Source organism: Armigeres subalbatus, chromosome 2 (assembly GCF_024139115.2).
Source record: "Armigeres subalbatus isolate Guangzhou_Male chromosome 2, GZ_Asu_2, whole genome shotgun sequence".
In the NCBI taxonomy this organism is placed as follows: domain Eukaryota; kingdom Metazoa; phylum Arthropoda; class Insecta; order Diptera; family Culicidae; genus Armigeres; species Armigeres subalbatus.
In genome coordinates this window covers 64,001,936-64,027,251 of record NC_085140.1, presented here as the reverse complement: position 1 = coordinate 64,027,251, position 25,316 = coordinate 64,001,936, and the positions used below count along the sequence as shown (strand labels likewise).

Genomic DNA, 25,316 nt, shown 5'->3' with positions numbered 1-25,316 from the left:
AATACAAACTCGTGGTGGGTGGCTTACGTTGTCTTCTCTTGAGCCTCTTCATATTTATGTACTTCGTCTTCGACGTGTTGACTTTCTTCATGTCTGATGTAGACTTTCTTCATCCTCTCAAAGTTACGTGCCATATTCCCTCCAAAGCGATGTTGAATAGTAGACACGAAAGACCATCACCTCACCCTTACTCTCTGCGCGTTTCGAAGGGACTTGAGAATGCCCCTGAAACTCGAACAAAGCACATCACCCGATCCATCGTCGCCTGGATCAACCGTATCAGTTTATCCGGAAGTCCGATTTCGTGCATTAGCTGCCATAGCTGGTCCCGATCGATTGTATCATATGCGGCTTTGAAGTCGATAAATAGATGATGTGTGGGTACGTTGTATTCGCGGCATTTCTGGTACTGCCCCACGAACGCTCTTGGAATTGGTGTTAGTCGGCGGCATCAAGTTTGGGAGAGTACCTTGTAGACGGCGTTCAGCAATGTGATTGCGCAGTAGTTGCTACAATCCAGCTTATCGCCCTTTTTGTAGATGACACCTTTCATCCACTCCTGCGGCAGAACCTCATCCTCCCAAATTTTAGTTACCCAGTGCAGCGCTCTTGCCAGTGCATCACAACCGTGTTTGAACAGCTTCCTGGAGATTCTGAGCCGGAAGTCGTATGTCCTGCGGGAAAAAGGAAAAATAAAATTTATCTATTTTACAATCAAACCTCCATGTTAAACATTGTCAAACGTTTTCTCTATATCAAGAAGAGCAACTCAAGTCGTATATCCTTCAGATTTATTCATTTTCATTTATTTAGTCTACATCTAAACAGATAACACTGAATCAACAATTTGACGCCACAATACACGGTTCGTGGCCGCATCTTTCCATCCTCGAATACGCCCCACGCTCGCCAAGTCGTTCTGCACCTGGTCTGCCCATCTCGCTCGCTGCGATCCACGCCGTGTCGTACCTGCCGGATTGGAAGCGAACACCATCTTTGCATGGTTGCTGTCCGGCATTCTTGCAACATGTTCTGCCTATCGTACCCTTCCGGCTTTAGCTACCTTCTGGATACTGGGTTGGCCGTACAGTTGGGCGAGCTTGTGGTTCATTCTTCGCCGCCACACACCGTCTTCTTGCACACCGTCAAAGATGGTCCTAAGCACCCGTCTCTCGAATACTCCGAGTGCTTGCAAGTCCTCCTCGAGCATTGTCCATGTTTCATGTCGGTAGAAGACAACCCAAGTAACATTTCAAGTTTTATTTCGCTCTAGGAATGGTTTTCAAGATCAAATTATAAGACCTAACAATAAAACTAACTATTAAACGGCAACCTTCTGATGACCACTATAAGAGTAAGTAATGGCCAAGTGACCCTCTCTAGATAACCACTATAAACCTGTTATAAGAGTATTTAGAAACCCCTTTTAAACCACCCGCAAAAAAGGGAATTTGGCTGCGGCAGCTGTCAAAAATGTTGCTTTGAAAAAAGAGAAACAAAACTCTGCAGAAAAATAATAACAAAATGAATTGTTGATGAAAAGCATGATGAGCACGACTGCAAAATATTTTTTTCAGGATTATTTTTCAATATACTTCCATTGAAATGAGGTGCGCGTTCGATTTCATTGTGAAAGCTAGTGAAAAAATAAGATCGAACATCATGCGCCTTCAAAATGGTGTACCTAGTTCTGGGAAAAAAAATGTAAATTAATTATAACCGCATTATCATAAATCACCGCTGATTTTGTCGATAATCCATCTCAATGTATTTGTAACTAAAGTCAATTATCAAAAAAGTATTTTACGCGATGAAAACATCCTCTAGTTATGAATTTCAGTGAAAAATTCAACTGACTTGAAAATGCTTCTCCGTTTCCAATATAGAATTCGATCAGAAAAATGTTGTTCTTATTAAACACTGTTATAAACTCTTTGCAATGCAAACATTCTTATTAGGGTTATTCATTTGACCACATTACGACCATAAATTTTGGCTTTATTCGAGCTTTGAAAATAGGATTTATCACGCTCTTCGTCATAACCGCAGAGCTGCTCATAAAGTCAATAGGCGTTTGACGCTTGAAGCCTTTTCAGCATATTTATAGGAGGTTTATTGATAGCAATAAGAGTGACAATAAAACTAAGCAGCTAGTTATGGTGATTACTATTATAAATCCGCTATAAGAATTAAATAAATCCAAGAAGCATGGAAATTGTTACTTGGGAACCGGTCTTATTAACGTCTTGTACATGACATATTTGGAGCCCGTAGTAGGCCCGACTTCCACAGATGATGCGCCTTCGTATTTCACGACTGACATTGTTATCAGCCGTTAGCAAGGAGCCGAGATAGACGAATTCCTCGACCACCTCGAAGGTATCCCCGTCTATCGTAACACTGCTTCCCAGGCGGGCCCTGTCGCGCTCGGTTCCGCCCACAAGCATGTACTTTGTCTTTGACGCATTCACCACCGGTCCAACTTTTGTTGCTTCACGTTTCTGGTAGGTGTACAGTTCTGCCACCTTTGCAAAAAATGTTCGGCCGACAATGTCCATGTCATCCGCGAAACAAATAAATTGACTGGATCTGTTGAAAATCGTACCCCGGCTGTTACACCCGGCTCTCCGCATGACACCTTCTAGCGCAATGTTTATTTATTTATTTATTATGATAAAATTCATCTGATCGTTCTGATCTTAATGAATAACGTGAAAAATTACTAATCTATATGTTTATTTAAGTCTCCTGGCATGGATGGAATATTCCCAGCGTTGATCCAAAAAGAGGAGAAAACACTGGTTCCACCCTTGGTTGAGATTTTTAAGGCGAGTCTGATTTTGGGGCACATACCTAACGATTGGCGTCAAATCCGGGCTGTCTTCATTCCGAAGGCAGGCAAGAGAGATAAAACCAACCCCAAAGCATTCAGGCCGATAAGTTTATCCTCTGTAATGCTCAAAATTATGGAAAAGGTACTATGCGAGTACATAAATCACAAATTTATGAAAGCAATGCCTTTGTCAAAAACCAATTCGCTTATCAAAGTGGAAAATCTACGATCTCGGCACCACATACGGTAGTTCAAAAATCGAAAAACACTTAATGCAAAAGAAATTGCTCTTGTAGCATTTCTTGATATTGAGGGCGCATTCGATAACGCTTCTTATTCGTCTATAGGGTCAGCAATGTTGAGGAGAAAATTCGACCCATGCATTGTTACCTGGGTACATGCTATGCTAGCTAATCGGAAAATCTCCTCTGAGCTTAGCGGTTCATACATCACTGTTAAAGCAACAAGGGGTGTCCGCAAGGCGGAGTGCTTTCTCCTTTGTTGTGGTCACTGGTGGTGGATGAGCTTCTAGACAGCTTAGAGAGAAGAGGTTTCGAAGTGGTTGGATATGCTGATGACGTTGTCATTATTGTACGAGGCAAATTCGAAAGTGTTATCGTGGAAAGAATGCAATCTGTCCTAAATCACACTTTTCCTGGTGTCAAAAGTATCAACTAGGCATAAATCCTACAAAAACTTCCATTATCCCTTTCACCAAACGGAGAAAGGTACAACTGAAACCCCTTTTCTTGAATCAAACACAATTAGTTTATTCAAGTGAAGTAAAATATCTAGGTGTCATACTCGACGCAAAGCTTAATTGGAACTCTCATCTCCAATCAGTTGTGCAGAAAGGTCTCAATACACTTTGGGTTTGTTCAAAAACCCTTGGTAAAAGATGGGGCCTAAAACCAAGTATGATCATGTGGATATATAAAACCATTGTCCGTCCCAGGACAACTTACGCTTCCCTTGTCTGGTGGCCTAAAACTAATGAGGCTGCTGCAAGGGCTAAGCTCAACAAAATCCAACGCACCGCTTGCATAGCCATCACTGGTGCAGTTCGTAGTACACCCACTTTGGCCCTAGACGCAATGCCCCGGTTAGATCAATTCATAAAGCTGGAAGCGGAAAAAAGTGCTCTAAGGTTAAAGAGAACAAAAACACTGCTGTCGGGAGACCTTACGGGTCACCTCAGCATATTAAATGAATTTGCCATAAATCCCGCAATCGGAATTTGTAGTGACTGGATGGAAACGGTAGTCAATTATGACTTACCTTACGATGTGTTCATTCCTTCCCGCCAGGAGTGGGAAGGAGGTGGACCCAGCGTTCCAACAGGCTCTATAAATTTCTTCACAGATGGTTCGAAAATGAATAATCTGACAGGATCCGGAATCTATGGCCCTACAACAAAAATTTCTGTCCACTTAGGACAGTGGCCCACAGTATTTCAGGCGGAAATATATGCAATATTAGAATGCGTGTTATTATGCCTGAGGAGAAAGTATAGATTTGCAAAAATATGTATTTTCTCTGACAGCCAAGCGGCACTTAAGTCGCTTAATAACTACACTTGTAACTCAAAGCTAGTGTGGGAATGCATTCTGGCTTTGAAAAACTTATCCATACGCAATCGATTCTACCTGTATTGGATCCCAGGACATACGGGTCTAGAGGGAAACGAGATTGCTGATGAGCTAGCCAGGAATGGATCTAATGAAAGGTTCATTGGCCCTGAGCCCTTCTGCGGGATCTCAAAAATCTGTAAAAATGGAACTGAACAAATATATGGTCAGTCAAATCACATCAAACTGGAATGCACTTCCCCATACGAGCCAATCCAAAAGGCTCGTAACGATTAACCCCAAGAAAACCCAACAACTATTAGGTCTCAACAAAAGGGATCTCAACATCTACACCGGTCTAATAACTGGACACTGCCCCTGCAGATACCATCTACAAAAAATCGGAGCAATCCAAACCTCAAATTGCCGCTTCTGTGACGAGGAGAGAGAAACATCAGAACACATCCTCTGCTATTGCAGTGCACTCACCCAACGTAGGTTCAAAGTTCTCAGCAAGCCCTTTTAGGGCCTGCTGACATATGGATCTTATCCCCAAGGACGTGGTTGGCTTCATAAAGCTAGTCTCGCCAGAATGGGGAGTCACATACTGTAACTCAGGATCTCTATTCATCAATAATAGATGGTCTTGAGTTCAGTCGATACCAAGGTATCTCAGTGACAAACATGTTACTGAGATAACTTGCGTATTTCACAGCAAAAGGGTATATCACAATAGTCCTAAAATCTGGACGTAGTGATCTTCACCCGATAAACGAAAAAAAAAAAAAAAAATCTATATGTAGTCTTTTTATCCTATTAACAAATTGAGATGTAGTCAATCCAAAATCAAACACAGATTCAACTGATTTGAAAGCTCGTATCATCGCGCAAATGGGCTGGTTATATGCATAACGAGTTCGGTGAAATCCATGCTGCATCAAATTGTGTTGCCTTAAAAGTCTTCCTGATGCACGAAAGTTCAGCAAAGATAAAAGATGCGGGCAGTCGACGTCTCCGTTGAGTAATTTGACGATGAACGATGCTTGCTGAATCTTGCGCCGCCGATCGAGAGTTTCGAGACCAAGTACCGTGGGGCATCGAAATCCGTACACTTAAGCACCTTAGTATATGAAAAAGTCATTAGAAAATAGGAATCGAATGTAAATAAAACGTTTGTCATTGATACAGGCGAATGAAGGCTTCTACTTTTTAAGTGTTTCACATTTACTCATTAAAAACTAAGAAAAACATGATAAAATAATGAATTAAATCAACTACTCCTGACTCGAAATCCGTCCACCGTGGACGGATTTCGAATCAAAGGATCAAAATCCGTACAGCTATTTCTTAACTAAATATTTAAATTGAAACAGTCTGATTGACTAAACTACCACTGTAAATAGCTCGATATGCACCTTGAGAAGCGATCCCTTCGATTTGTATTCCGCTTATCTTATGTAATGATTTGCAATTAGCAATTAAAACACAGTTACTTTTGGTGCAATTATGCTCTACCCGAAAACAAAATGGCGGCACAATCTCCGCGTTTGGTGGGTGGAGATTTGTTTTTGATTTTTGTGGTTTTAATTTCAAAGCCTTCTTTCTAATTCTATGCACTAAAAGCTTACTGTCAAGTATCTGAACAGGATAAGATTAATTATTCCTACATTACTTACCTTTAACCTTAATTTATTGATATCTCATGAGGTGGACGGATTTCGGTGCTGTACGGATTTCAGTCCCGCACGGTAGTTGGCATCTATCGGGATAAGCTGGTAGGTTCAATGGGTCACGCCATGGTAGACTCCTCAAAGCAAGCCGCACAAACCGTTTTTGGACTCGCTCAATTCGCAAATTCCATGCCACGTCATTTGGAGCCCAGACAATTGCAGCATTTTCCAGGATGAGTCGTACAAGCGAGCAATAAAGCGCCTTGAGGCAGTGCGGGTCTGTAAATTCTCTGGCGATTTTAGAGATGAAACCGAGCTGACGGCCTTGCTAATTATTGCAGCATAATGCGAGTTGAAGGAAAGTTTTGTGTCCAATGTAACGCCAAGATCTATTGCTTGATCAACTCTGCTTAGTAGAATGTTATCTATGTAATATTCAAAAATAATCGGGTTCTTCAAACGATGAAAAGTCATTACTTTACCGACGCTGATCATAAGCTTATTTTTGCTACACCAGTTGACAAACACATTGAGGAGACTCTGCAAATGATAGCAGTCCTCGATGCAACGGACTACTACATACATTTTCAGATCATCAGCGTAAATAAGCTTGCACCTGTAGCCAAGTGAAGATGCCACGTCGTTGAAAAAAATTACGAACAATAAAGGTCCCAGATTACTGCCTTGGGGCACACTCGAAGAACTATGGAACGGAGAAGAGACACAGGTTCCATGCTTTACGCGTAACGTTCTCCCTGTTAGATACGAAGAAAGCCAAGATACTAATCTATTAGAGGCACCTAAACGTGAGAGTTTATTGAGTAGCACTTTATGATCGATTTTATCGAAAGCCGCTTTCAGATCCGTATAGATGACATCTACTTGCGCTTTTTGCTCCATTGCCGACAAACAAGTGGTAGTTAGTTCCAGTAAGTTGGTAGGTACAGACCTTCCAGGAAGAAATCCGTGTTGCTCGTTCGAGATATGTAATTTTACAGCTTGTAGAATATGACCGCTGGCAATAATTTCGAAGAGCTTTGACGCCGCAGAAAGACTCGTTATTCCACGGTAGATTTTGACATCTTGACGGTCACCACTTTTGTGCACTGGAAACATGGTAGAAATTTTCCAGCACTCAGGGAAAATTCCTTGCTCGAAAGAACGATTGAAGATAAAAGCAAGTGGATCAGCCACAGCTCTTGCACACCGACGGAACACAACAGCAGGAATGCCATCCGGGCCGGGTGAAAACAAACATTTCAGATATTTGAAACGTGTCCATGTCAACAGCGTCGAGCGGGATGTTTGATGCAGCTAGCTCAGCTTCGACGTCAGTCGATGATTCAGACTGGAAAACGGATGAAAAATGCTTTGCAAAAAAGTCGCACGCCTCTGATAAACTTCTAGCTTCCTTGCTGTCGTAGATCACACTGGATGGCACAGAGGTTTGTTTTCGTTTGCTATTAACAAAGCCCCAGAAGGATTTTGGGTCACTTCGTAAACCAAATTGTACCCTTAGAACATGAGCTTTGTAGAGCGCGGCATTCGTCTTCTTAAAATCATCACTAGCACGTTTGAAATTTTCTTTTGCAAAGGCGGCTGACCGATGAGCCCGCAAAAATCGCTGCCATTGATTTCGCTTCCGCTTCCGTTGAACAACAGGCACGAAAATCCATCACCTTGTCTTAGTCCCCGGCGTGATTCGAACGAACTGGAGTGTTCGCCCGAAATCTTCACACAGTTTTGCACACCATCCACCGTTGCTTTGATCAGTCTGGTAAGCTTTCCAGGGAAGCTGTTCTCGTCCATAATTTTCCATAGCTCTACGCGATCTATACTGTCGTATGCCGCCTTGAAATCAACGAACAGATGGTGCGTTTGGGACCTGATATTCACGGCATTTTTGAAGGATTTGCCGTACAGTAAAAATCTGGTCCGTTGTCGAGCGGCCGTCAACGAAGCCGGCTTGATAACTTCCCACGAACTCATTCACTAATGGTGACAGACGACGGAAGATGATCCTTCAGATTTGTTGAGTCGAATAAAATTCGTAACTCGTAATAACTGATGAGTGGTTGAATGCCCATGGCGAAAAACAAATTGCTAATCAGCAAACATACAATTGTCATTAATATGAACCATCATTCTATTTAAGGTGACCCGGGAAGCACTAACAGTCATCAAATCGTCATCATTTTCATCAATGAATGCTTAACTTTTTTTCTACAACAAATATGATTTTGTAAAAGTATCACCGGCGCGTGCTTACTCGCAATCTGCATGCTGATACATTTACAGTTACGTCAAACAACTGAAAACCGAAATACGCCGCTCCAAAGTTGCGAGGTGATAACGCAAGAAAGAGACGAAAGATAGGAAAAATAACACGGTATTTAGTGCCTCCCCGAGTCACCTTAAAAACATCTTTTCAAACAGTTTGCTTGACGAATTTCGCGCCAACTCGACCAGCGGTTGGCAGCACCATCTCAGAATCGAATGAAACTTGGTGGGCATAAAGAAATGGTATTTCTAAGCCACTCTGCATACTTAGTTTTTCAAAAATTGTCAAGAGTAACATTTGATGAGGGCCTAATTTTTTTTCATGGATTTTTTATAAATCGATGTAACTCTAAAATGACAAGACCTACAAAAAAGTGTTGTATGGCGGACTGTCGTGAAATTCCCAGAACTTTTTTGGAAAAATATCCAAAAAATAAAATACTGATTTCTACACTGAAAAAAATTAGTTTTGAAAATTAAAATCGATATTACAAAAAAACCTCATCTCAGAAATCGATGAAATTTTATCTGCAGATAGGTATTTTAATTATCTAACTTTTCTGGGAATAATGTTCCTGTGACATATTTAAGGAAAAAAAGTTTTTCTAACAAAAACTTTTTTCATGTCCATATTGAGTGAAAATTTATCAGCGTGTTTTATGCCTACAGCGCCACTTATAGGTTCAGCAGCCTATCATCAACCAACGACACATTTTGCAAGTATAAAAAAAATGTTTAGGAAGCAATTTAGCATAATCTAACATTAATGTGGACCAACATTTGGAAAGGGCGTATATTTTCCTAGATTGTTTATATCAATGTTACACACAAATGACCAGATTTACAAAATTGTGATGATTAACGGACTATCGTAAATTTGTCTGAACTATGAAGTCTGAAACATAAAAGAGCGTTTCGTTCACCGAGAGAAAATAAATTAATGAATGTAAAGATTAAAATTGGTTTAGCAAAAATAAAAATTGGAGGTCAATTTTTTTATCAGATAAACATTTTGATTCCAAACGATGAAGCTCGGTAGGTAATTTCATTAGGGGATTTCCGGTAAACGCACATTTAAAAAATAATAAATTTTCCGCATTTTTTTAATTTTTTCTTCAATTTTATTTGTTTCATTTAATTTGTAAACTTAGTCGAACAATTCAAAGACTTTTGGGTCTTCATCTGAGATGGATTTTTTTAATGATTTTATTATGAGCGATTGATATAAAAGAATGAAGCTTTTGTGTGCCAATTATAGTTTTTGCTTTTTTGAAAAGTTCATCAAACTCTTGTTGAGTACCGTCGTCGGGGGTGACAATGGGTCAAATGGGGGTGAGAATGGGTCACTATTTCAACTACTTAGAATGCTTGTAGAATGGATGTATCTGAGGATAAGAAAACAAAAATATAAGAGACCTTTTTGAACGATTTTGCTCTACGCCCTCCATGCTCGCGGTGAGAGCGATGACCCATTCTCACCTCCATACCCATTGCCACCCCCGATGGCGGTATTGCTCATTCGTGATATAACAGAAATGTAATATAGTGATATTTTTGTTTGATTGAAAACGTGCCCATTCGCCCATTCGTACAACTCCCGAGGAGTCTTGATAGTATTTCCATAATCTTTGGCAAGAGTTGCTCGTTTTGCCACTCGTTTGAGAGTGCCACCAATAGCTTCACACGGGCCTTTTCCGAATTATTCCAACCTTGAGCAGCATTTTGGATAATGAATGGTTAATTTTCAGATAAATCTAACAGTACAAGTGTATTGTTGTTTGCAAATTATGTCATAAGTTATAAGTTTATCAATTTTTTCAATAAAATACACCGTTCAGTGGTTAGCCTTTGCTGAAAAACAACATCTTCTTTTCCACTATTACAATTAAATATCACTTCAGTTTCGTTTCGGCAACATTGCCCGTTTTCAAAGTAATTATTTTTTTGTAATTGTTTTAAGTTACTTCGATACAAAAAGTCAAATAAAACATAAACCCTTTTCAAATGTTGGTCCACAATTATGTTAGATTATGCTAAATTGCTTCCCAAACAAATTTTTATACGTCCAAAATGTGTCGTTGGTTGATGATAGGCTGCTGAACCTATAATTGGCGCTGTAGGCATAAAACACGCTGATAAATTTTCACTCAATATGGATATGAAAAAAGTTTTTGTTAGAAAAAATATGTAACAGGAACATTATTCCCAGAAAAGTTAGATAATTAAAATACCTATCTGCAGAAAAAATTTCATCGATTTCTGAGATGAGGTTTTTTTGTAATACGATTTTAATTTTCAAAAAAAAATTTTAGTGTAGAAATCGGTTTTCTATTTTTTGGATATTTTTCCAAAAACTTCTGGGAATTTCACGTCAGTCCGCCATACAACACTTTTTTGTAGGTCTTGTAATTTTAGAGTTACATCGATTTGAAAAAAAAAAATGGTCCTCATCAAATGTTACTCTTGACAATTTTTGAAGTACTAAGTATGCAGAGTGGCTTAGAAATTCCATATCTTTATGCCCTCCAAGTTTCATTCGATTCTGAGATGGTGCTGCCAGTCCCATAGAAGGGTTGGCGCGAAATTCGTCTTATTGAAGAAAGCAAATTAATTGGATGATAACTAGAAGCCTAAGCTGGATTCGATCACGGATCAATCGTTCTTTACAAACGGAATACTGCGCTCGAAGTCCAGTTCAAAAAGCTGGTCAAGGTGAAGAACACTCAAAACATAAATTTACTAGATGAAAGGATAGTTATCACTTATTTATATTAATTAATAGGTTCATTTTCTGTGATCTACGTGGAAAAGCATGGATTATTTTGAGTGTATTGTAGCAAGTTTTTCGAGTCCTATAGATGAATATGACCAAGCATGATTTTGACAAATTTGGAAATTCAGACAGTTTTGGGCATTCTGACATTTTTGGTTTGTATACGCTGTACACGCATGAATGATCTGTGAGACTTAAACAGGGGTTACACTACAAATAGAAAAGAATTTTCAAGTGTGGATTTCATGTTAGCTACGTTGAATTTATTTTTTGCTTCCCCCCCTTAAATAATCCATTACTTACTTCCGAAGACTGGTTGTTGTTCAATTAACTGCCTGTTATCGATCATGCTATCTTCCTGCAAAATAATAATTATTTCCGTCATGTAACATCCTCTCATTTTGCCTTCACTTCCATCTGTCCCATGGCTCACGCCAGATGGCAGCTTTTTATTTATTCGAAAAAATCAAAAACTGGATACACCTGCTGAAGACTTAAACTTTGCGAAAACCATCCAGGTTTCTTTTTTTCCTAAATCCGATTAACGGTACGCGCATGGTGAGAGGAAGAACCCCCACATTATGTTGGATCTCATTATCAAACTAACATGAAATGACACGAGAACCGGCTTCGAAAGCGTGACACTGAAGTAGGTGACGATTGATTGCTTATTTTAATTTCAAAAATCATGATTTGACCGGTTTGTTTTATGCGTTCGCCATGCGAGCTTTCAAAGCATTCGTTGGGAAATATGAAATAAACAGCTCTGTTTATCGAGAAACAGGTTCTTTCACTATCGTTGAAGTTGCATCGCTGTAATTTGGGGTGATTTTTTTTAGCATACTTCGAGAAAGCTTCGTTAAAATAGACATAGTTAGCCGAAAACATGTCGAGAATAACATTTGTATTTCTTCACAGGCAACAAACTTATATCCCACATCGGAGACCTACAAAGTACAAAACCACTTCTATCTCAAGATCTGCTGGACAGTCGTGAACTATTGCAGCACATGTTGAACACTATCGACAAGAAGCAGTCCACCATCAACGTTGCCCTTCTAGACCTGGAACGGAACGTTGAGGAGCTCCGAGAGCTGGCAACCCTGGAGGAAGGCGTATCCTACGTGACCAACTGGATCCTAACCACGGCCGAGTTGATGCTCAACGCCCAGCTCAAGGTGGGCTACGACGTCACAACCGCCGACAAGCACCGGCTGGAGCACGAAATCCTCGAGCTGCAGTGCTGGAAGACGTACGGTTTCTACGCGGAACTGATCTACAAAATTGACAACATTCCAAAGATGAAGGACTCGGCCCCGTACAAGGACCTGATGTCGCAGCGCGAGTGGATGGACTTTGTGTGTCGAAGTTTTGCGCAGAGATTGGAAAGGCGGCGAAATGTGCTGATTACTTCGGTGCGGTTCTACCGATTGGTGGCGGAGTATTTCGATCGTACCAGCGAGGTATTTCAGTCACTTATCATGGGCGATAAGGTGGAGGATTTCGACTTGGCCAATACAAAGCTGCTAAAGCTGAAGGACAGTCAACACACATTGGGTAAGCTGGTATATACATATTTGTAAAACGTTATTTTTTTATTCAGAAAAAAGCAATGTGAATTGTTTTTCTTGATTTTCACTGTAAGGGTCTTCTTCGATTCCTTATGTCCAATAGTTCATTTAAAATGGTTTTGCTTAAAACCGAATTTAATTTTATCGAACAAACCAAATTCCTCCCAAAATTCTCTCCATTCTAGACACAGTCGAAAAGGAGATCATCAAGGAAGGTGAAAAGCTGAGCGATATCCTCTCGATGCCGGTCAAAGATGCCGTCGGGCGCGAAGTTGAAGTAGATTACAGCGAAGATATCGCCAATGTGCGGGACATCCTCGATGCAACCATCTCCCGGTCGAGGATTTTCGTAGAAAGCGTAGAACTGCAACGGCTGACACTGGACCAGATCACCCACATCTACAAGTACGAATCGGACGCGGAAACGGCCCTTCAGTGGATGGACGATTTGTACAAAGTGATGATTCGATCGCACACGCACGTGGGAACCAACGTGTACGAGATACAGGCGCAAAAGGACGAACACCAAACGTTCCAAGAGACGGCCAAGGGCACCTACAACTACGGGTGTCAACTGCTGAATGCATCGCTGGCGCTGAGGCAGTCATGCAAACTGGAGACCGATCGGAACATCGATATGACAAAGAACCTGCAGACGACGTGGAAGCAGTTTCAGGCCGTTAGTCAAGAGCAGATGACGCGATTGAGGGTTTCCGCCGTGTTTCACCGAAGCGTCGAAGAGCACTGCGGCAAGTTGTACGAACTGAGGGAGAACGTACTGACGATCGGGGAGATAGAGGAACCCAGTCGGAGGAAAGTGAGACTGAGAAAATGTCTGACCAGCAGGGAGCGGCTGCTGGTGGAAGTGGGCCGGATGGTACGACTGGGGAGACTGCTAAAAACGAGACTGAAAGAACCGTTCCTGCTGGATGACCGGGTTGAAACGTGAGTATTCCGAGTAAGACTTAGTGTGCTTAGTAAGATTGAGGTTCATTAGTGACAATTGGGAGGGGATAAGCAAGAAAAGACACATTTCCAAATACTTCTGCCAGTGTTGGGAAATCATGTTTTTTGGTTTGGTGATCATACGTGGTGTCATTCTAAAATTGTTGCACATCCATGTGGGGATGAGTATTTGTGAATTCTGAGCTATGCATCCAATCCGTTTGACGATCGTTTCAGTAGCAACGCGTCAAACATTTTTTTCATCAACATATTCGTGCATCAGTTATGCACCATGTGTCTGAGAGGGATCTGTATATATTGTGTTTGTTAATCTTCTTTTTGGCTTTTATTGCCATCAAGGGGAAACTGTATAATATAGCAGCAACCAGTGCAACAGAGATTTATTAATAACTCATTAGGAAAGTTATACTGCGATTAGTGGTCGTATACGCACATGATGATGCCATACAGTGGAAGTTGAGGAAGGTTTTATTAAGCTTTTGTTATGGTGGTCATAAGAAATTTTCTTCATATATTAGGTCAATGCATATTTTATTTGTATAATGTAAAAAGAGTAATTATTTGTCATAACTCCAAGAACAGAGTCGACTTTTTCCAATTAATTTTCAAAATTCTACTCTAATAAACTCTAAAAATTTAAAAATTGCACAATTCGCCATTGAATTTTTTAATTCTCAATATGTTGAAAAATCAAAAAAGATGAACAGTTTTGAGAAATTATTTTGATATTATTTAATTTCTAATTTACTTCACATGATCTTTCTTGCCAATAAATCATGTTTCTGTTGAGAAAAATTAGATTCCACCACCATTTACGATGAAGAGCTATGAATGACACTCATTCAGTTCTCGCAAAATTAAATGCGAATGTTATGCTGAAAATCGCGAGGAAATTTGAACTAAATCTAAATCTGAAACCGAACTAAATCTAAATCTCACGAACGATTCAAATCAATCGTAAGTTGAAAAGCACCCAACTCAGCACAGAAAAATTCATGGCGCTTTACTTTGGTCATACATACTCATGGAGATGCAGAAGATTTCTCGGTCTCTTGTAGCAATAAGTGTCGAACTAATTTTCCTCCCCTTATCCCAATTGACTGTGAGGACGTGGTCGGCATCGTTATTGGTCTTGAATTAAAGAAACTCCGAAGCATGTACGTAGAGTGCCAATGGGAAAAAAAATGTCATCTAATTTCAAAAAACGACGATGCTCACTAGCCCAAAATATGATCCCATGCAAAATTTTACCTCAATCGGACATGATTTAGGGGTGCCTAAAATTCATCAAACTTTTGAAATTTTTACCCATGAAAATTTTTCCAAATTAAAGGAAAAGTCAAAAATCGAATGTTTGTGCTTGAAGCCAAATGACTTAAAAATGCATGAGAGATCTGACGTTATCTAAAAAAAAATGATGACATGGAAGGCTATGTACCGAAAGGCTATTATTTCACTCCAAGAACGAACTTTTTATAGAAGGCCCGAAGACCCATAGTGTTATATACCAATCGACTCAGCTCAACGAACTGAGCGCATGTCTGTCTGTCCGTATGTATGTATGTGTGTATGTGTGTGCACAAAAGCTAAGAAAAACATTAGACAATTTTTCATATAGTAATCCTTAAATGATTTTCTCGCAACAAGTTTTATTCGACAGTGAGCAAAGCCTAGTTGATCACTGATAAAGATCGACCGTTGCATTTAAAAGTTATAAAGAAAATGGGACATCGAACAGAGCCATATAAGCGCCATATAAGGTTGGTGTCTTGACTAAATACGAGAAAGGTAGTATCACTACTCGGTGAATTAAGTTTTGATGAATCATGTTGGGTTTTTTGATGCCAAAGGACTCAAAATGCATGAAACTTTGAGAATTAATGTTTTTTTAAATCGACTGTTTTGGGACTTTGAAAAAAAATTTATGGCGAAAACAATTTTTCATTCATTCAACATTGAAAACTTTTGAAATCAGATTTACGGATAAAATGAAAAGATTGCTAGGCAATGTTTATCACACTGAGGTTTATTTTTACGCGGTCATTATTACGCGGTACCGCATGAATTCAAAGCACAACGTGTAATGATCAAGTTACAAAAAAAAGTTACAACAACAAAGTTACAACGAAAACGGTCTACGACTAATTGATTTCTTCGCCTCCAAGAATATGGCCATCCGCAGCACCTACTTCCAACACAGCCTCCCGTATCGGTACACCTGGAGATCACCACTGCAGACAGAATCACAAATCGACCACGTTCTGATTGATGGACGGCCCTTCTCCGACATTATCGACGTCAGGACATATCGTGGCGCTAACATCGACTCTGACCACTATTTGGTGATAGTGAAACTGCGCCCAAAACTAACCGTCATCAACAATGTTCCCTACCGACGACCGCCGCGGTACGACCTAGAGCGACTGAAGCAACCTGATGTCGCCACTGCATACGCGCAGTATCTCGAGGCAGCGTTGCCGGAAGAGGGTGAGCTCGATGGGGCCCCTCTTGAGGACTGCTGGAATACAGTCAAAGCAGCCATTAACGACGCAGCGGAGAATAACGTCGGGTATACGGGACGAAGACGGAACCATTGGTTCGACGAAGAGTGCAGACAGATTCTGGAGGAGAAGGACGTAGCGCGGGCGGTCGCGCTGCAGCTACCCTAGCAGCACACATGTCCCACATAGGTTACTGCAACTCTTTTGTGACCAGATTTAGTCACAACCAAGTTGCTGCAACAATTTTGGTCAGACTTGTGTTGCTCGGGTAGGTACCCGGCAGAACGTGGAACGTTATAGACGGAAGCGGAGACAGCAGACCCGCCTTTTACAGGAGAAGATACGCAGACCATCTTCCGTCGTCTGTCACCATTAGTGAATGAGTTCGTGGGAAGTTATCAAGCCGGCTTCGTTGACGGCCGCTCGACAACGGATCAGATTTTTTCTGTACGGCAAATCCTTCAAAAATGCCGTGAATACCAGGTCCCAATGCACCATCTGTTCGTTGATTTCAAGGCGGCATACGACAGTATAGACCGCGTAGAGCTATGGAAAATTATGGATGCGAACAGCTTCCCTGGGAAGCTTACCAGACTGATCAAAGCAACGGTGGATGGTGTGCAAAACTGTGTGAAGATTTCGGGGCGAACACTCCAGTTCGTTCGAATCGCGCCGGGGACTAAGACAAGGTGATGGACTTTCATGCCTGTTGTTCAACATTGCGCTAGAAGGTGTCATGCGGAGAGCCGGGTTTAACAGCCGGGGTACGATTTCCAACAGATCCAGTCAATATATATATTTTCATGTGTAAAAATTTCAAAACTTGGATGAATTTTAGGCACCCCTAAATCATGTCAGATTGAGCTCAAATTTTGTATGGGGTCATGCATATTTTGGGATAATGAAAACTTGTGAGCAATGTCATTTTTGGAAATTCGAAAATTGGCACCCCAACAGTGAGAATAGCTTTCTAGTCCCCAGAAAACTATTCAATTGGTGACCTGTGCATTAATTGTTGTTTCTCGGCCAATCACGACTAGCAGCTGGGATGGGTACAGTCAATCAAGCTAAGCTAAGCTGAGCAGTGAGAAATGAGAAGTGAGTAGTGAGACGTCTCACTTCTCTCTCCTCATTTCTCACTTTTCACTGTAAAACAGCGGTTCTCAACCTTTTCCTTGAGAGGTACCCCTCCAAACTTTCGGAATAATTGAGATACCCCCTCTTGACAGTAAGCTTCCAAGCCATTTGAAAGAATAATTCCCAGCCTGTTGTAAGAAGCTTCTGAATCTCTTGAAAGTAGGCTTCCGCACATCTTGACAAGAGGCTTCCGAGCTTCTTAAACTGCGACTTTCGAGCCACTTAAAAGGACGCTTGCTTTGCATCTTGAAAGGATGCTTCTGAGCCTCTTGAAAGAAGAATTTCGAAGGGAGGCTTCCGACTCACTTGAAAGGAGGCTTCCGTTTCACTTGAAAGTAGGGTTTCGAGCCTCTTAAAAGAGGCTTCCGATTCACTTGAAAGTAAGCTTTCGAGCCTTAAGGAGCCTTCCGGGCTTTTTGATATAAGGCTCCCGGCCCTTTTAAAAGGAAGCTTCCGAGCTTCTTGAAAGGAGCTTTCTGAGCCTTTTGAAAATAACCTCCCGAGCCTCTTGAAAGAAGGCTTCCGAGCTTTTTGTAAGAAGGCTTCCAGGAGCCTTCCGAGCTTTTTAAAACCCTCTTAAAACGAGACTTCCGGATCTTTTGGGAGGAGACTTCCAAACCTCTTGGAAGGAAATCTTTCGAGTCTTCCGACCATCTTGAAAGGAGATCTCAGATCCTCGCGAAAATAGGAGCTTTCCGAGCCTTTTGAAAAGATTCTTCCGAGCCTCTTGCAAGGAAGACTTCCAAGCCTCTTGGAAGGAGGCTTCCGAGCATCTTGAAATTAGGCTTCCGAGCCTCTTGAAAGTAGGCTTCGGAGCCTCTTGGAAGGAGCTTTCTCAGGCTCTTAAAAAAACGGCTTCGGAGCATCTTGAAAGGAGGCTTCCGAGCCTCTTAAAAGTAGGCTTCCGAGCCCCTTGAAAGAGCTTTCCGAGCCTTTTGAAAAGATCTTTCCGAGCCTCTTGAAAGGAGGCTTCCGAGCTTTTTGGAAAAAGGTTTCCGACTTTCTTGAAAGGAGCCTTCCGAGCTTATTAAAATAAGGCTTCCGACCCTCTTGAAAAGAGGCTTCCGGATCTCTTGGAAGGAGACTTCCAAACCTCTTGGAAGGAGGTCTTTCGAGGCTTGCGAGCATCTTGAAAGGAGATTCCCGATCCTCCCGAAAATAGGAGCTTTCCGAGCCTTTTGAAAAGATCCTTCCGAGCCTCTTGAAAGAAAGACTTCCAAGCCTCTTGGAAGGAGGCTTACGAGCATCTTGAAAGGAGGCTTCCGAGCCTCTTGAAAGTGGGTTTTGGAGCCACATACGAAAATGCTTATGCTTTTTATGGATCGGTTTATTCATCAAAGTCTCTTTCTCATCTAATAGCCACACAACCTCACTTGATCAGTACAGTTGCTGATGAAGAATGTGTGTAGCCGCCAGACATTCTAATTACTCACGCTTCTCCGATGTGAACGTGTACATACACACGTGGAAGTGATAGCTTGACAAATGGATTGTGAGTGATTCGATTATGCGTCTAATTTGGGAATTTCGAGCTCATTCAGTAGCCGATAGGTTGCAAAGGCCGACGGAGGATCTTCGTAGCTTAGTTGGTTAAAGCACCAGTCTAGCGTGCTGTAGGGTCATAGGTTCGGGTCCCATCGAAGGGAAAGTGGTTACCTCCAATACATTTTTCAAATCAATATCTTCCGCTTAATGTACATAATTCACATATGAGTTTTCACAACACTGTTTTTCCAGATATTTCTTAAACGCAAAGGCAGCCCTTGCTTTCTTGATTCGTGCGCCTATGTCGATCTTGGTACCAGCTTTCAACATTCTCCACTGGTTGCCCGGCTACTGTGAAACTGGAAAGGGGCACCGTGTTTACATCCAACGATTTGGTTTTGTTGACGTTGATTACTAAGCCTGCCGAAGAGGAGTGATCTGCATATCAGAGCGCCGTTGTGCGAGAAGTGCAAGGTCATCAGCCAATTCGAAGTCGTTTGATTGCTCCATGGTTATAGGCTGCCATAACAGCCCGCGATTTGGTTCACGGTCAATCGCACCTACCAGAATTTCGTCGATTACGATGAGGAACAGTAACGGTGATAGAATACATCCTTGCCTCACACCAGCTACGACCCGGATAGGGTCGGACAAGACCCCATTGTGCAGCACTCAACACGTAAAGGCCTCGTACTGTGCCGATGAGGCCGATGATTTTCTCAGGAACCCTTTTGCATCTCAAAGCGCCCCACATATTCTTGTGATTGAGACGGTTGAAAGCTTTTCCGTAGTCAATGAATACCAATTAAAGGGACTCTTGGAATTCGTTGGCCTGCTCCAGAATGATGCGAAGCTTGACAATATGGTCCACACAGGACCTTCCTGCACGGAATCCGGCCTGCTGCCGCCGGAGAGTCGCATCGATCTTCTCCTGAATCCGGGCTAGGATAATTTTGCATATAACTTTGAGAACGGTACACAGCAACATAATGCCTCGCCAGTTATCGCATACAGTCAGGTCACCCTTTTTGGGTACCTTCACTAAGATACCTTACATCCAGTCGACCGGGAAAGATGCAGTGTCCCAGATATTACGAAATAAACGATGCAGTAGTTGAGCGGATGTTATGGGGTCAGCTTTGAGCATCTCGGCTGATATGCGATCGACCCCTGGGGCTTTATTCGACTTCATGCTTTGGATGGCTGTTTGAATCTCTATCCGTGATGGAGCTTCGGTATTGACGCGTGCTATACGTCGGATACTAGGCAGACCATGCCGAGGTGGTGATGGTCTGGCTGGCAATTGAAAAAGTTGCTCGAAGTGCTCGAACCAGCGTTTCAGCTGGTCAGTTGGGTCGGTCAATAACTGATCATTCGCGTCTTTCATAGGCATCGTTGTATTCTTCTTCACTCGCTTAAGCGTCGTGAGATATCGTAGAGGAGGCGAATGTCCCCGGTTGTGGCGGCCAGAGAGTCTTCGTCGGCCAGAGAGTCTGCCTACGCTCGCTTGTCCCGTCGACATGAGCATTTTACTTCCTTCTCAAGAGCCGCGTATCGTTGACGGACTTCTATCTTCCTCCAGGTCACCATTGTTTTCTCTGGGTGTGCAGTTCGCCCAAATTGTTATCGCTGGAGGCGATGAAGGCATTTTTGATGACGATCCATTGATTGACGATTCCACGCTGCCACCTTCTGAAATATCTGTAGCACGCGTCTCCAGTTCTTTAACGAAGGACCGTTTCACCGTTGCATCTTCCAGTCGGCGTGTGTTGAACCGTCGTCCAATTCTCTCCTCCTGCTGACGAATCCGCGCATTGTGTAGGCATATTTCGCCGATGAGGAGGTGATGATCAGACGCGATATCGGCACGTTTTTTTCGTACATCAAGAAGGCTCCGTTTCAATTTTCGGCTGATGTAGATGTGTCAAAATTAATTTATTGGCTTTTTTCGGTGATAATTATACTACTCAAAGCGAAAGGGAGTAGATGAAAGTAATGAAGATACAGATTCGATTGACACCGCAAGCGAGCGGCAAGTGTGAAATGAATAGAAACTGAAGATTAGCAGAGGGCCATATGAGAGAACAACAGGCCTGTCTTGGTACAGTGATCACCATGTTCCTGGGTGAACGTTAGGCAGAATAACAGCGATTTCAACAATGTTTGTTCTCTCATATGGCCCTCTGCTAATCTTCAGTTTCTATTCATTTCACACTTGCCGCTCGCTTGCGGTGTCAATCGAATCTGTATCTTCATTACTTTCATCTACTCCCTTTCGCTTTGAGTAGTATAATTATCACCGAGAAAAGCCAATAAATTAATTTCGATAAAGTCACGCGGTGATCAAAGCTTTCCTAATGATGGTCGATTTGATTTTCTGTAAAGCCGTCACGGGAGACTCACGTGACCTTGTGAACCGGTCGATGAGGGAAGAGCAAACCCTCGATCACCATGTCGTTATTACCACAGAATTCTGCGAACAGCTCTCCGTTTTCGCTCATTTCTCCAAGACCATGGCATTCCATAATACGCTCATGGTTCGAGTTGTCGGATCCGATCTTCGCATTGAAGTCGCCAAACAGATCTTGATATCACCCTTCGGAATTTTATCTACGATGGCATTGAGTTGACTGGTGAAGTGCTCTTTGTCTTGCAGATTGGCAGCATCGGTTAACGCATAACATTGGATTATAGTAAGGTTTCGGACCTGTGTTCCAAATCTGGCAACGATTATCCTTTCACTTTTAGATTCCCACTTCATAAGCGCAGAGTGTGCCTGAGCGCTTAGTAGGAAGCCAACTCCGCGATGCCGGGCAGCGTGTTCATCTCGTAAACCAGAGTATAGCTGAATTTGTCCCAACGGCATTTTGTGTTCTCCTAAGTTTGGCCAACGGACTTCACTCAGACGCAGGATCTCAAGCTTCATGCGGCGTGCCTCATTGGCAAGTTATGCCAATTTACCCTGTTGGGCTAGGATTAAAACGTTCCATGTTCCTATTCGTGTCCGTTGTTTCGCGCTAAGAGTCGTAAAATCAGTCCGTATTCTTTCATTATTGGATTATCGAACAAATTGATGTTTCGGGAACAGTAGGTTGTTGACCCAAGGTTCCCTATCCACCGGGATGGGGCTGCCATCTTAGGTATAGTTTCCGGGGAATAGCATTTCATACTCAGCTGCTGTATGCCAGAACAGACGCAGTTGGAGTCGCACCTTCTTGGTGAACAGACGCTCGATCAGTCGGGTCAAATTTGTTTAAAGTCCCACCCAACACCAGGACTAAGCTAGTGTTTTTTGGGCGGCACACGGTCGCTTTAATAGGGCCTGCTTGGGGACACATGCAGCTTTTTATGGAAGTTCAACAGAGCCCACTGTCGAACCCCACCACATCCTAGGTAGAACCCAAAGGACGCACCCTCTCACTCTACACAGATAGAAAAATCCACTGAAATTTACGCTAAAGATCATGCACATAAATGGAACGCCATTATTAGTTTAATTCCACGCGTGATATAGCCTAAATGTATACAATATTTGACGTGAATCGTCAATATTGCTTGCAAGTTGTAAGCAAACTTGTTAGGAAGAGGTCTATTTCCGCGTAGAATATTGTAAATTTCCGCATCTCAAGTTTTACGCGCTGTTTGATTTTCATTATTTTTTTCTGTGTAGCTGATGTCAGAAGGACAAAAGTGCCCAGGCTAAACTACCAGCCAAGTACGCAACCCTTAGCTGGCAGTCAATTGTCATCGAAAATTCGAAAGACCAGTGAGTATTGGAACTTGTGAGGACCAGAGCTATGTTAGGCACTCCTTCCCGGATGTCAACTTACCATTTCGTAGCCCAATCTATAATCTATACATGTTGAAGACATTTTTTTTCTGCAGATTTGTATGCGAAAGTGTTCTAGGCCTCTAGGGCTCTGTTATGTCATGAGGGCTGAGCGTCGATAAACGTCATTTTTAATATGCAAGTCGTCTATAGTTGTGTCGAAAAAGCTGTCTGGTAGGCCAAGCGAAAATAGTAACTTTTCTGTTTTTTGACTGTAAAATAGAAAAAATTTGAAAAAAAAAGTTATAAACCCTCCCCCCCCCTCCGAATTTTTTCTTAGTTACGCCAATAACCACCTACAACTATTCCTAAACGCCCCTGGTTGCATTAGCCGATAGTCCTCGTGGTATTTCGGATAAAACAGCTGGATCAAATGATTGGATAACAAACTATTGAATTTGTTAAAAACTTCTCATCATATGTCTATCAAATATCGTTTGGAACTCATTTGACAGTCTAAGGATGTCTACCTTAACGACTTCAGGTAAAAATTTGTATTTACATTCAACCAAAAATGCTTATTATTGTCAGAAATGTGTTTTAAAGGATTGCCCTGTTTTCATTAACAACAAGTTTTGCAACCACCCCATCGCACTGCTCTACCGCATCGCGAAATGAATATACTTTATGTAATTTCCACCAAAAGGGACCCGTCTGCGGCTCAGACTTCGGAGACAATCCAACCTACTAAGACAACTACCGACCGAGGCCGGTCGTTAAATCAAGTTGCAACGGCATTGCCTTCCACCAAAGCACGCTTGGGAGTGTGAATGATATTGCCAGTCGTATATTTCCGCTGGTCCCAGAACGAACTGAGATTTTCTCCGTTTCGTTCACGTCGTGCACGTCGACGCGTGTGTTTGTGTTTTTCCGCGTATGAGATATTTCGTGGAAATTTATTTTGGAAATTGGATGATTAGCAGTAAAGGCGTCAATTTGTGTGGCTGTTAAACAGATTTCGACTAGCCAATTTCAATTTTAGTTCAAGAGTTGTGTAGCAATTCAAATCACAAAAACAGAATAGTGCATTCGTTAGTTGACACCACGGGAAGGTCATTGACCACCACTTGTTAAGAAACTGCTTTCTAATATATAGAAGGTATCGCGTTGTGATTTCAAATTCGTAACCAATTTGAACTAATGTCCTAATTCACAGCATGGCAAGCCCAGAAAACGTATTAGCGGAATCGGATAACATAATGGCCAGCGAAGCTATTTCTGCCCGCCTTGCTGAGGTTTCCCGAATCGCTGAATCGCTGGACAGTGTCCTACGAGACGTCCAAGGGGGGTTTGACGACGTGGATGATGAAGTGGCGATTGCTTCCGGGGAAATAACTAATCGGAAAGCCGATGGCGGTAATAATAGTGATGTAAGCATTGGTTTCAAATTATAAATTAGACTGAGTGATTTATGCCGTGCTTTATTCAAATTATTTCCAGGACTGGAGCTCCAGTGTTAAGTCCACCGAAGACGAATCTTTCGTCACCGCCTCGGATTGTACTTGTACTCCGCAGTCGCGATCGTCGTCCTACCATACGGCTTCCGAATGCCGTGCCTCTCCTTGGTGGGGAGGAGAATCCACCGAGCGGAGCTCCCTGGACAACGACTCCTCCGAAGATGCCGATCCGGAAGCTCTTCCCTCAATCAAGCTGCTTTCCGGGGTAGTCATAACGGCATCCGCCGCCAGTTTATCGTTCGATGAGTCCGAGCACAGTTTTTTGTCTCCGACGTCCAACAGTGAACAAGCGGATTCGGACGATCCTCACCAATCTCCTACGGGACGAAACCAGTCTTCCCCGGAGATCACCTCCGGATCAAGCTCCGCACTGAACTCGATCAATCGACGGGAGAACTTAGCTTTGGCGTTAACTCCGGAAGAACTGGAGCAGATCGAGAACGACATCCGGAACAACAATACCGTCCATCTGGTGGCGGTAGCGGAGAGTACCCCGAAGGCGACATCCAAACAGCACCACAGTTCTCCGACGGCCAGCGAAGACAGCGGTAACGTAAGTACGATCAGTGCCAAATTCGATGCAGTGCTTGAGCTGGACAGTGCTGCGCTTAAGGCCGGCAATCAGGAAATTGCCGGATTGACGTACTACTATCAAAATATCATTTCAAAGCATACGGTCAAAAGCTGTCTGTGAGCTAGTGTGTCTAGGCGTTGCGTCGCCAGTGTTTCATAGTGCGGTAGAATGTATTACAGTGAATAGCTAAAAGTATGTGAAATGCGTCTGTGCCGGCATGTGGCAAGAATCTCAACAAATACATTTGTGTTCTCAGTAAGTAGGTTTTACATTCGTCTCATAACTTATTAGTGTGACATTCCAATCTTTTTAGTTTTCTTATTCTGTACTAACTTGCACGAAGAGTTTAAAGTTGCTTCAACTAGTGCCCTAGTTATTTAAAACTGTCTAGGAAGTAAGTTTTATTTCAAATAAAATCTGTTTTTGTTGACTGTGTTGTATGCGATGCTTTTAACAAAGAAAATCCCTTCCATGGAAATCAACGCCTAAATGACGGCAGCAATTTGTGTATGGCTTAAAGCTCATTTGCGTTAAAATTGGCTGGAAAATCCCCCTCCACTTGAACCATTTATGTGCGATGCAACGTCCTCCGCTTGATACGCAACTCTGCTGTGTGTGGCGTCGTGCTTGGATCCCCGCGTGGGGAATGTTTGTTTCGAAAGTTGGTGGAGC

The 25,316-nt window shown here is 42.3% G+C and overlaps 1 protein-coding gene across 1 annotated transcript in view; it reads left to right on the top strand.

Moving 5' to 3' along the window:
• Nucleotides 1-25,074, top strand: part of LOC134208757 (SEC14 domain and spectrin repeat-containing protein 1-B) — a 123,556-nt gene extending 98,482 nt beyond the window's left edge. The window contains exons 6-9 of the mRNA XM_062684655.1: nt 12,043-12,681; nt 12,881-13,640; nt 23,770-23,983; nt 24,054-25,074. Of these exons, the coding sequence (XP_062540639.1) occupies nt 12,043-12,681; nt 12,881-13,640; nt 23,770-23,983; nt 24,054-24,764 (2,324 nt within the window). The 3' untranslated portion in view covers nt 24,765-25,074. The remainder of the gene's footprint in view (nt 1-12,042; nt 12,682-12,880; nt 13,641-23,769; nt 23,984-24,053) is intronic.
• The last annotated feature ends 242 nt before the right edge of the window (nt 25,075-25,316 follow it).